General features: G+C 40.1%; 1 protein-coding gene across 1 annotated transcript in view; it reads left to right on the top strand.

Moving 5' to 3' along the window:
• Positions 1-611: 611 nt before the first annotated feature.
• The window catches only part of LOC115133307 (tumor necrosis factor ligand superfamily member 10-like), a 68,760-nt gene continuing 56,507 nt past the window's right edge, over positions 612-12,864 (top strand). The window contains exon 1 of the mRNA XM_029666414.2: positions 612-1,222. Coding sequence (XP_029522274.1) covers positions 1,007-1,222 — 216 coding nt within the window. The 5' untranslated portion in view covers positions 612-1,006. The remainder of the gene's footprint in view (positions 1,223-12,864) is intronic.

The raw sequence follows: 12,864 nt of genomic DNA, 5'->3' as shown, positions 1-12,864 counted from the left end.
CCTTTCTCCCAGGGCTCTGTTCGGTCAGTCGGTCTTATAACAAAGTTTGAGGGGGCGAGGTCCTCAGTATCAGGGCTGTCTGTCTGGCGGGGTCCCAAAACCACAGTCTCCCCCACAATCTGTCTCCCATCTCAATATAGAGCATACACTCATGGAGCAATGAGACAAGCAGTGGTACCCTTGGCTCACACATGACCACACAGCTGTAGAGACCAGAGACAGAAAGTGGGAGAGACGGAAAGGAAATCAAGATTATTAATAAAGATAGTCAGACATATTTACAACGCTAAAAGCAGTCACTTATCTGTTCCCATCTATCTGCTTCTTTTACAGTCATTTCAAATGCAACTTAATGCATCTTCATTGGGAGTTTGTGTTTGAGATGAAAGTTGTTTATTTTACCATAAATGCTTCCCTTTTAGTTTCACAAATGTAATCTATTCTTAATAATAATTATAAGTTCGATGAAAAACACTTTGGTTAGGTTTTAATTTTTCATGATAAAAAAAGTACCATTCATTTCAAATACACATTTCCATAGCCATACTAACAATAAAATAGACGATTGCCAAGGGAACGTTCAAATATTTAATCAAGGCTCAGTTTTCTAGAGTTTGGCTAAATATTTGTCCTATTCTGTTCAGTGCAGTGGCCTCTCTCAGGAGGTAACTGAGAGGTTAACACCACGCACGCATCTCTGTTTTGAAGGAACTGGAGCGGAGGAAGGCTGCGCACACTCTCTGTCTGCAGGATTGGAACGTGGTTACCCCAGTCAACTTTCTCTCAAGTCGTCGGGGCAAAGAGGAAGAAATACGAGGAATAGGATAAACGACTGGAGTGGTTACCCTCCTTCTCCTCCTCACACGGTAAATTGAATGAAGGGGCTCTTTCCGACTCGAAAAGCATGAAACAAGCTCATGTAGCCTGGGCATTGATTTAATATACCCGTCCCGTCCTTGACTTCGTTGTTGTTTTTGACGGATACACATGTGTCGGGAATGCTACCATGGCCACGCCGAACAGCCTTCAGCAGCAGCAGGATTACTTCAGAAGCGTCAGCAACGAATCCACAACGTATATGATGGTCCCGGCCACGGCAAACATGCGTCGCGATGCCGCGCCATCCAAGATGTGGATCGCAATGGTGGTGATTGTGGTGATCGTTCTACAGATTGCCTCGACCACCGGACTGTTCGTGTACCTGAATATGTCAGTATCACAGGTAAGGAATTGGTTTTTGTTCAGTGGATTGAAGAGGGAGAGAGGAGGGTGTTTGGTTGGCCGCAGCAGCAGTGCAGTTTGAGTTTAACGAACACGTTGTGAATAAAGTGCAGCAGTGCAGTTTGAGTTTAACGAACACTGTGAATAAAGTTTCATGACGAGACGTGCTTGATGATATTCCAACACTGCTGTGGACGAACTTTAATGCACGATTTGACAACGTTTTAGGAAATCGTGTGACCGAAAATGTTAACTGGCATGTCGCCTGTCTGACAATAGCGGCCAACCATGTTGTTTGTGTTAGATTGTGCACCAATAATCTAACAGTTGTGGAACCCTGGTGTAGCCTTACACATTATTTGTGGTTTTATTTAGACCTCACGTTTTCTGAGCAAAAAAAAAAATAGTACCAGTCAAAAGTTTGGCCACACGTACTCATTCAAGGGTTATTTTTTTTAAATGTGTATTTTTATACAATTTTCTACATGTAGAATAATCGTTAAGACATTAAAACTATGAAATAACACATATGGAATAAAGTAGCAACCAAAAAAGTGTTAAACAAAATATATTTTAGATTATTCAAAGTAGCCACCCTTTGCCTTGACTGCTTTGCACACTTGTCATTTTCTCAGCCAGCTTCATGAGGTGGAATGCATTTCAATTAACAGATGTGCCTTGTTAAAAGTTAATTTGTGGAATTTCTTTCCTTAATGCGTTTGAGTCAATCAGTTGTGCTGTGACGTGGTAGGGTTGGTATAATGAAGATAGCCCTATTTGGTAAAAGATTGAGTCCATATTTCTTCTAGTGCAGTCACAAAAACCAAGCGCTATGATGAAACAATCTCATGAGGACCGCCACAGGAAAGGAAGATCCAGAGTTACCTCTGTTGCAGAGGATAAGTTCATTAGAGTTACCAGCCTCAGAAATCGGCAATTAACTGCAGCCCAAATAAATGCTTCACAGTTCAAGTTACAGACACATCTCAACATCAACTGTTCAGAGACTGCATGAATCAGGCCTTCATGGTCAAATTGCTGCAAAGAAACCACTACTAAAGGACACCAATAAGAAAAAGAGACTTGCTTGGGCCAAAAAACACGAGCAATGGACATTACTGGTGGAAATCAGTCCTTTCGTCTGATGAGTCCACATTTTCACTTTTTTGGTTCCAACCGCTGTGTCTGTGAGAAGCAGAGTAGGTGAACGGATGATCTCCGCATATGTGGTTCTCATCGTGAAGCATGGAGGAGGTGAGGTGGTGGTGTCAAGTTGCTTTGCTGGTGACACTGATTTATTTAGAATTCAAGGCACACTTAACCAGCATGGCTATCACAGCATTCTGCAGTGATATGTCATCCCATCTGGTTTGTGCTTAGTGTTTCTATAATTTGTTTTTCAACAGGACAATGGCCCAACACACCTCCAGGCTCTGTAAAGGCTATTTAACCAAGGAGTGATGGAGTGGTGCATCAGATGACCTGGCCTCCACAATCACCCGACCTCAACCCAATTGAGATGGTTTGGGTTGAGTTGGACTGCAGAGTGGAGGAAAGGCAGCCAACAAGACTGTTGGAAAATCATTCCAGTTGAAGCTGGTTGAGAGAATGCCAAGAGTGTGCAAAGTTGTCACTGAGGCAAAGGGTGTCTACTTTAAAGAATCGAACACTTTTTGGGTTATTACGTGATTTCATTTACTATTTTCTACATTGTAGAATAGCACAAATAAAGAAACCCTTGAATGAGTAGGTGTTCAAACTTTTGACTGGTTCTCTAGAACCCTGTATGGTGTAATTTATGAATTAAGGCTACTACTAATCAAGTATTTTTTTTAGCTAAGAATATAATAAACAGTTAAATAATGGGGAAAAAGACCAGTATATTTGAGATTTTATTTTCATTATATGCAAACATAGTTTGGAAGTATGCTCGTGGCCTGGGCGGCATCCCTTTGTTTGAATGATGACCCATGTCAATCTTGGTAACAACTCTGACTGACTTCTTTATGGAACAGTACATTTTGGGTGGTTGCCTGGCTGGTTCCTGAGAATACGAAGAAAGGAGCAGAAACATGAATTAGTATGCCAAAATGAAGAAGAAATGCTACTTAAACATATTATGATGTAGAAGAACAATTTGCATGCAGCTGTTGTCAGCAGCAACCAAAAGAGATCCTCTGCCTCTGATAGTGGAGTTACTGCCAGACTGAGCAAAACATAGATGGTGTGTTAAGTCAATTCATGATTAACTAGGCTATTGAATCACCAAGACTTATTATACCATATATAATACTTTATTAATAAATCATTTAGATACATACCTCCTCTCTCAGCCCACTGGCCATCACGTACGTTCAGAGGTCAGCAACAGATTTCTTTGACTTCAAGAAAATATTCCCCTCACTGAAATACTCATACAATGAACAATTAGATAATTTCCAATGTCAGGCTGGGTCTGTGGCTCTATTTTTCATATTCCATAATTTAAAATGTATATTTAAGTAGTAAGCTAGCTAACTTCCAAAGTGGTTTATTAAAGTAGCCTAGCTTTTTCGTCTAGCTAGCTAAATGGTGCACACATTCTAATACATTATCTTACCCATAGTTCATCATATGACTTTGGCTTCATATATTTGAATTAAATAAACTTTTTACCTTAATAATTTGAAAAATAGTATATTTAAGTTCAACCACCTTCCTCTTGCGTCTTCATGCTTTAATGGCAGTTGGTTTTTTATCAGAAGGGCAGTTAAAATTTGAAATGATCAAAGGTTCTATATAGAACCCCTTAATTTGTATTTATTTTAAAGCAATAGGAAATCATGTGTTTATAAGAATGTTTATATTATACACATTATTTCCTCTTGCTTCTAGCTAGCATTTAGTTTGCAACAGTGCAGGTTTGTATGAACCTTTCTTTATGAACCTTGCTGTTTGCCACTGACCTCAGTAACAATTTTGTAAAATACAAATTCGATCTCCCCCTGCCATAGAGTTAAGGTGTCGGATGTCCGCTAGCCATTTCATGATATCAACAAGGTCTAACGAGGGTTAGCTTTTGTTAGCTGTTTGCAAAAATCCACATCACACTCTGGGGTAGGGGTAAAACCCTCAAGGTTCTTTGCCCTCATGGGGTATATAAATATAACCTTTTTTTAGTAAAGTGATCTTTAATATCATCCAAAGAGCCAAAGGGTTCTATATAGAGCCCCAAAATAACATTTTCTAAGAGTATAGGCTACATAGCCCAATAACAGCATAAGGTTGCCTATTCATAGAGCATTTTCAGATTATCTACTAACCCTAACCCTTTAACCCTAAACTTAAACCTTTACCCTAATCCCTATTCTAAACCTAACACTAACCCAGGGGACCCCATTTTGATACAATAACTTTCTCGCGAACCCAACCACGATAAAGAAAATTATGTAATTAACAGCGATTAAAACAAGTTATGGCAGAACATTCTAACTGTACGCCTGATTGTATTCTCAATTCACCATCATATACTTGTGGTTATGACATTCAATTGCAAATTAGTCTGACAATTTCTCTTATCTCACCACCACTGAGATGGGTGTGCTTGATGCATGTCGCATGGTAAATTCTCAAAGTCAGGAGGTGTGGTCGACAGTGCGTATGTCTTTGTGAACGTGTCGTTTCTTGCTCGGGAATCGAGAGACAGAACAATATGTCTTTGTGAATAGCATCCCCCGACATGTAGCAAACTAAAGTCAGTGTATCTTGGCCCTCACAGCTAACATCCATTTGGAGAGCATAAGAACAATATGTTTCTTTGATTGAATAGCATCCCCGGACAAAGGTATTGATGTTTCTAGTTTTCAAACAATAAAGTCAGTGTGGTTTGTTGCCCATACTGAGACGTTGTAGCTTCAAACAATCCATTTAATATCGGAGAGACTATGGCAAACCCATTCTGTTGACCACCTGGCTTAGTCTCCCAGATGCAGATTAGCTCTCTGGTGAAACCCATTCTTGACCATACGCCCAGATTAGCTACAGGGAGCTTGAGTGGAGTCCATAAAAACACAGCATTAGTAGAACAGAAATGTCTTAATTTTTTAACCATTAATCAAATAAATCAGGTAAGTAATTTTTCTACCACAGGTTTCATAGCGTAGCAGGCTTAGCCATTAAGCTATAACTATCAATACAAATGGCTGTTTGAGATACAAATAAGATTACTACACAGATTGCTTGCTAGCTAACAGTACGCTTTAACTTACAATAAAAATGACTGACAAAATTTTAAACTTATAATATCTGAAAATAGAGTTAGTCTTACCCGTCCGTATACATGGATGAACACTTCACGGGAGCGTGTCTTTTCCATTTGGTTTGAAGTTAGCTAAAACTTGTTTCGCCGTTGTGTCAAGTCATCCCGGGTCACACTGATCGTGTGCAGAAAGTAGACCATCACAATTTGTTCCCACTGATCTTCAGCGAAGCCATATTGTTGAGAGCAGTAGCAACACTTTTGCAATTCTCCATGGCTAACACTATATATTTAACCTTAACATGTTATAGACAAGCGTGCTACATGCCAGACCAACCTGAACTCATTTCTTGGCATGTCCAGCCCATCCATTATCTCAGTCAATCACGGTTAGCGGGAAGGTTCCTGGCTTTTTCCTGTAAACTAGGCTCGTAATTTAACAATTTTATTCGTATTTACAGATGGCATACACATGTTATTAAGGCACAGGACGGCAATTCCAGAAGGCAATTTCTGCCAAAAACCAATTTATGTAAAAAATAAAAAAACTTTCAAATGCCTCTGCTGTGTAGTAGTGACGTGCGACATTGGTCTAGCTTCTTGAAACGGGTCACATATGTTTTATATATACGGTTGAAGTCGGAAGTTTACATGCTTAGGTTGGCGTCATTAACACTTGTTTTTCAACCACTCCACAAATGTCTTGTTAACAAACTAAAATTTTGGCAACTACTTTGTGCATGCCACAAGTAATTGTTGCAACAATTGTTTACAGACGGATTATTTCACTCAATCACTATTCCAGTGGGTCAGAAGTGTACATACACTAAGTTGACTGACTTTAAATAGCTTGTAAAATTCCAGAAAATTATGTCATGGCTTTAGAAGCTTCTGATAGGCTACAGTAAAAGTCCTATATTGACAACCTCAGCAAGGAAGAAGCCTCTGCTCCAAAACCGCCATAAAAAAAGCCAGACTGCGGTTTGCAACTGCATTTTGGGACAAAGAGCGTACTTTTTGGAGAAATGTCCTCTGGTCTGATGAAACAAAAATAGAACTGTTTGGCCACAATAACTATTGTTATGTTTCGAGGAAAAAGGGGGAGGCTTGCAAGCCGAAGAACACCATCCCAACCGTGAAGCACGGGGGTGGCAGCATCATGTTGTGGGGGTGCTTTGCTGCAGGAAGGACTGGTGCACTTCACAAAATAGATGGCTTCATGAGTAAGGAAAATTAGGTGGATATGTTGAAGCAACATCAAGACATCAGTCAGGAAGTTAAAGCTTGGTCGCAAATGGGTCTTCCAAATGGACAATGACCCCAAGCATACTTCCAAAGTTGCGTCAAAATGGTTTAAAGTCAAGGTATTGGAGTGGCCATCAAAGCCCTGACCTCAATCCTATGGAAAATTCGAAAAAAGTGTGTGCAAGCAAGGAGGCCTACAAACCTGACTCAGTTACACCAGTGCTGTCAGGGGGATAGGGCCAACATTCACCCAACTTGTTGTGGGGAGCTTGTGGAAGGTTACCTGAAACGTTTGACCCAAGTTAAACAATTTAAAGGCAATGCTACCAAATACTAATTGATTGTATGTAAACTGACCCACTGGGAATGTGATGAAAGAAATAAAAGCTTAAATAAATCTCTATTATTCTGACATTACACATTCTTAAAAGTGGTGATCCTAACTGACCTAAGACAGGGAATTTTTACTAGGATTAAATATCAGGAATTGTGAAAAACTGAGTTTAAAATGTAGTTGGCTAAGGTGTATGTAAACTTCCTACTTCAACTGTATAAGCTTGTGAGCAAAGTACTTGCGCAGTTTAGTGGGAACAATCAGCCCACGGAGAGAAGCACGAGCTTGAACTTCACTTTCTAGAGTTTTCCCTGTTTTCCCTGTTAGTTAACACTAGCAACCCCTTTCTGTGGCAATTGTGACTGAATCATCTGCTAAATGATTAAATGTAAATGTAAATGATATTACATTTTTGGCCGATACCGATATCTAATATTTTCCTTGCCAAAAAAAAACTATGCAGATGACCAATTTTTTTTTACATTTTAGTGGCATTTTAAGCATTCTAGTACAGTAAATAGTTAACACACACAGTGGTCTAAGGCACTGCATCTCAGTGCAAGAGGAGTCACTACAGTCACATCTGGCCGTGATCGGGAGTGCCATAGTGCGGCGCACAATTGGCCCAGTGTCGTCCAGGTTTGGCCTGTCATTGTAAATAAGAATTTGTTCTTAACCGCCTTGCCTAGTTAAATAAAGGTTACACACACACACACACAGACCGAAAAGTTTAGGTTGGCATTTACGTATATCCCCATGTCCACCTGTGTATGTAACATTTCACATGATCACAGTTTCTTGTCTGCATCGAAGTAGCGGTCCTTGTATCTAGCATGGTGGCGACACAGTAAAGAGGCTCAGAGAGCTTGTTCACAGCCTCGAGTACTTGTTTTAATCCCACGGTCTGTGTTGGCCATTTTGTTGAGCAGGCGTTTCGATGCCATGACAGGGTATCCCGTCTGCTGAAGATGCAGTTGAGTCAGTTGTTCGAATGGAGCTAGGAGTGCTCATGTTTCCAAGTTTCAAACATGTTCTCAAATGCCTTTGAAATGGCAGCAGCGGTATGAGAACCAGAACCAGACTCATAATGCTCATGGGGCTGACATCGCGGGTCTAAATGTCAGTCGTGAAGCTAATAACAGTGACGCTCATGGATGTGAGTTTCAACAATACTGTATAACTCTGGTTGGGCAACATCTGAAAAATTGTGTGTACTGGGGCTCGACCAGTCGGCGAAAGCCAACATCCACGACAGAGCACTTGATTGTCAAGGGCAATGAATTCCATTATCTTGGCATTAATGGATTTTGCCTTTTGAGTTGTCTCGTTGAAATGTTCTTACTCTTAAAAATGACTGCTCGACTTGAACTTTGAACTTTTGGTAGTGTGCGCTTAGTATTTTTCTGCTTTTGTTCTGTGTGGCGCTGTGTTTTGTTACGTAATCTACTTACGTTTATATAGGTATGCACGTCAGCTTTGACATCAGTTTTGCACATCGGCGTCGAACAAGACATCGGGCCGATGCTGGCATTTTTAGCTAATATCGTCCGATTCTGATATGCTCACCGATATGTTGCGCATCCCTATTAATAACATATACAGTGGGGGAAAAAAGTATTTAGTCAGCCACCAATTGTGCAAGTTCTCCCACTTAAAAAGATGAGGCCTGTAATTTATCGTAGGTACACTTCAACTATGAGACAAAATGAGAAATCCAGAAAATCACATTGTAGGATTTAATGAATTTGCAAATGATGGTGTAAAATAAAGTATTTGGTCACCTACAAAACTAATTGCAAAGACAGGAAAATCAAGCACAGTGATACAAGCATAGCTAGTAGCTACTGAACTAGAGAAATTGTTCAAATTAACATAGTTGTGCCGCATGCTTTTTTGAAGGAAGAGGGAGAAGAAAAAAATGGCAGCTTTACAGAACTCATCCAGAGCTCTTTGACTTCTGACAGAAAGCCATTGTAAGATATCAGATTGCAAACATTTTGTAGTGAATTGCGTACAATTGTAACTTAATCACCTCATGTGCGCCACACAAGAGACTCCCTGAAAGATATAGAAGCTATGGACTCACCGGCTCTCGCTTTCTCCCATTGTGCTATTTAGAAATAAATGCGTGACAGGCTCAACTGTTCTGGGTAACTCCGGTAAGCTTCATAATGTGGCTGGTGAAATGAAGAACGCAATTGTAACGTTCGTTGTTTGAAGGAGACCAAGGCGCAGCGTAATTTGTGGTCATCATATTTATTTAAATGAGAACCAGCAACAAAATAACACTGTGAAACCAAAATGAATGTACCATTCTGTAGGCTACAAGAGCTGTACAAAAACAAGATCCCACAACATAGGTGGGAAAAAGGCTACCTAAGTATGATTCCCAATCAGAGACAATGATAGACAGCTGCCTCTGATTGGGAACCACACTCGGCTAAGCACAAAGAAATACAAAACATAGAATTCCCACCCCACATCACATCCTGACCTCACGAAATAGAGAAATAAAATGGCTCTCTAAGGTCAGGGCGTGACAGCAATCTGCTTCATCTCCTAACATATTGCACAAGTTGACTGCAGGTATTAACTTAAAAGGTAGCTACAAATATTCAAATTTATTGAACAAATTCAAATAAATAGTTTTGAAATTGACGGTATTGAATAACCATCCTGTGTCTTTTTCCAAATACCCTCGGTTTATGACAGTTATTTTCCCTCTTGTCCAGGTGGGATAGGACAGTGCGAAGTACAATTAAGATTTCACCATCTGTGGGTCTGTTGGGGCGGTATGCAAAATGGAGTAGGTCCAGGGTGTCTGAGATGATGGTGGTGTTGTGTGTCATGACCAGTTTTTTTTAAAGCACTTCATAATTACAGATGTGAGTGCTACAGGGCGATATAGGCATGTTACCTTCGAGTTCTTGGGAACAGGGACAATGGTGGTCACCTTGAAACATGTTGGGATTATAGACTGGGACAAGGAAAGATTGAAAATGTCTGTGAAGACACTTGCCAGTTGGTCCTTGCATGCTCTGTGAATGGGCCGGTCCTTGTATTCCATCTAGCCCAGAGGCCTTGCAAGTGTTAACATGATTTAAAAGTTTTGCTCATATCCAATGGAGAGTGAGATCACACAGTCATCCGGAACAACAGGGGCTTTCATGTTTTCATCAAGTGAGCATAAAAGGGATATAACCTACACTAGTCAAAAGTTGTAGAACACCTACTCATTCAAGGGTTTTTCTTTATCTTTACTATTTTCTACATTGGAGAATAATAGTGAAGACATCAAAACTATGAAATAACACATGGAATCATGTAGTAACCAAAAAAGTGTTAACCTTCCGCTCGCGGAACCCCTCGACAACATTCCGCTGAAAAGGCAGTCCACGAAATTCAAAAATATATTTTTTTGAAATATGTCACTTTCACACATTAACAAGTCCAATACAGTGAATGAAAGATACACTTGTTGTTAATCTACCCATCGTGTCCGATTTTCAAAAAGGCTTTACAGCGAAAGCACAACATACAGTGGGGCAAAAAATAATTTAGTCAGCCACCAATTGTGCAAGTTCTCCCACTTAGAAAGATGAGAGAGGCCTGTAATTTTCATCATAGGTACACTTCAACCATGACAGACAAAATGAGGGGGAAAAATCCAGAAAATCACATTGTAGGATTTTTAATGAATTTATTTGCAAATTATGGTAGAAAATAAGTATTTGGTCACCTACAAACAAGCAAGATTTCTGGCTCTCACAGACCTGTAACTTCTTCTTTAAGAGGCTCATCTGTCCTCCACTTGTTACCTGTATTAATGGCACCTGTTTGAACTTGTTATCAGTATAAAAGATACCTGTCCACAACCTCAAACAGTCACACTCCAAACTCCACTATGGCCAAGACCAAAGAGCTGTCAAAGAACACCGGAAACAAAATTGTAGACCTGCACCAGGCTGGGAAGACTGAATCTGCAATAGGTAAGCAGCTTGGTTTGAAGAAATCAACTGTGGGAGCAATTATTAGGAAATGGAAGACCTACAAGACCACTGATAATCTCCCTCGATCTGGGGCTCCACGCAAGATCTCACCCCGTGGGGTCAAACTGATCACAAGAACGGTGAGCAAAAATCCCAGAACCACACGGGGGGGACCTAGTGAATGACCTGCAGAGAGCTGGGACCAAAGTAACAAAGCCTACCATCAGTAACACACTACGCCACCAGGGACTCAAATCCTGCAGTGCCAGACTTGTCCCCCTGCATAAGCCAGTACAGGTCCAGGCCCGTCTAAAGTTTGCTAGAGAGCATTTTGGTCAGATGAAACCAAAATATAACTTTTTGGTAAAAACTCAACTCGTCGTGTTTGGAGGACAAAGAATGCTGAGTTGCATCCAAAGAACACCATACCTACTGTGAAGCATGGGGGTGGAAACATCATGCTTTGGGGCTGTTTTTCTGCAAAGGGATCAGGACGACTGATCCGTGTAAAGGAAAGAATGAATGGGGCCATGTATCGTGAGATTTAGAGTGAAAACCTTCCATCAGCAAGGGCATTGAAGATGAAACGTGGCTGGGTCTTTCAGCATGACAATGATCCCAAACACACCGCCCAGGCAACGAAGGAGCATTTCAAGGTCCTGGAGTAGCCTAGCCAGTCTCCAGATCTCAACCCCATAGAAAATCTTTGGAGGGAGTTGAAAGTCCGTGTTGCCCAGCAACAGCCCCAAAACATCACTGCTCTAGAGGAGATCTGCATGAAGGAATGGGCCAAAAAAACAGCAACAGTGTGTGAAAACCTTGTGAAGACTTACAGAAAACGTTTGACCTCTGTCATTGCCAACAAGGGTATATAACAAAGTATTGAGAAACTTTTGTTATTGACCAAATACTTATTTTCCACCATAATTTGCAAATTAATTAATTAAAAATCCTACAATGTGATTTTCTGGATTTTCTTTCAAATTTTATCGGTCATAGTTGAAGTGTACCTATGGTGAAAATTACAGGCCTCTCATCTTTCTAAGTGGGATAACTTGCACAATTGGTGGCTGACTAAATACTTTTTTGCCCCACTGTATGATTATGTTAGGTCAGAGCCAAGTAAAAAAAACACCAGCCAGAGATAGGAGTCACAAAAAGCATAAATATATAAACCTTTGATGAGCTTCATCAGATGACACTCATAGGACATCATGTTACACAATATATGTATGTTTTGTTCGATAATGTGCATATTTATATCCAAAAATCTCCGTTTACATTGGCGCGTTACGTGCAGTAATGTTTTGATTCCAAAATATCCGGTGATTTTGCAGAAATACTCATAATAAACATTGATAAAAGATACAACTGTTATTCCCATAATTAAAGATAGCGATTGCATTAAGGAGAAGTCTGTCAGATTTTAAAAAAACTTGAAGGAAAAAGCATAAACTGAGTATGGCGCTCAGAGCCCAATCCAGCCAAAAAAATATCCGCCATGTTGGAGTCAACAGAAGTTAGAAATAACATTATAAATATTCACTTACCTTTGATCTTCATCAGAATGCACTCCCAGGAATCGCAGTTCGACAATAAATGACTGTTTTTTCTATAAAGATCCATAAAGTCCATAATTTATGTCCAAATAGCCACTTGTTGTTAGCACTACGTCCAGACAAAAACTCAAAGTTCCGTTACAGCTCGTAGAAACAAGTCAAACGATGTATGGAATCAATCTTTATGATGTTTTTAACATAAATCATCAATAAGGTTCCAACCGGAGAATTCCATTGTCTGAAGAAAAGCCCTGGAACGAGAGCTAACTCTGTCGGGAC

The sequence above is a fragment of the Oncorhynchus nerka genome, linkage group LG8 (genome assembly GCF_034236695.1).
Source record: "Oncorhynchus nerka isolate Pitt River linkage group LG8, Oner_Uvic_2.0, whole genome shotgun sequence".
Taxonomy (NCBI): domain Eukaryota; kingdom Metazoa; phylum Chordata; class Actinopteri; order Salmoniformes; family Salmonidae; genus Oncorhynchus; species Oncorhynchus nerka.
The sequence above is the reverse complement of the archived record's forward strand: the minus strand, read 5'-3'. Positions and strand labels throughout refer to the sequence as shown.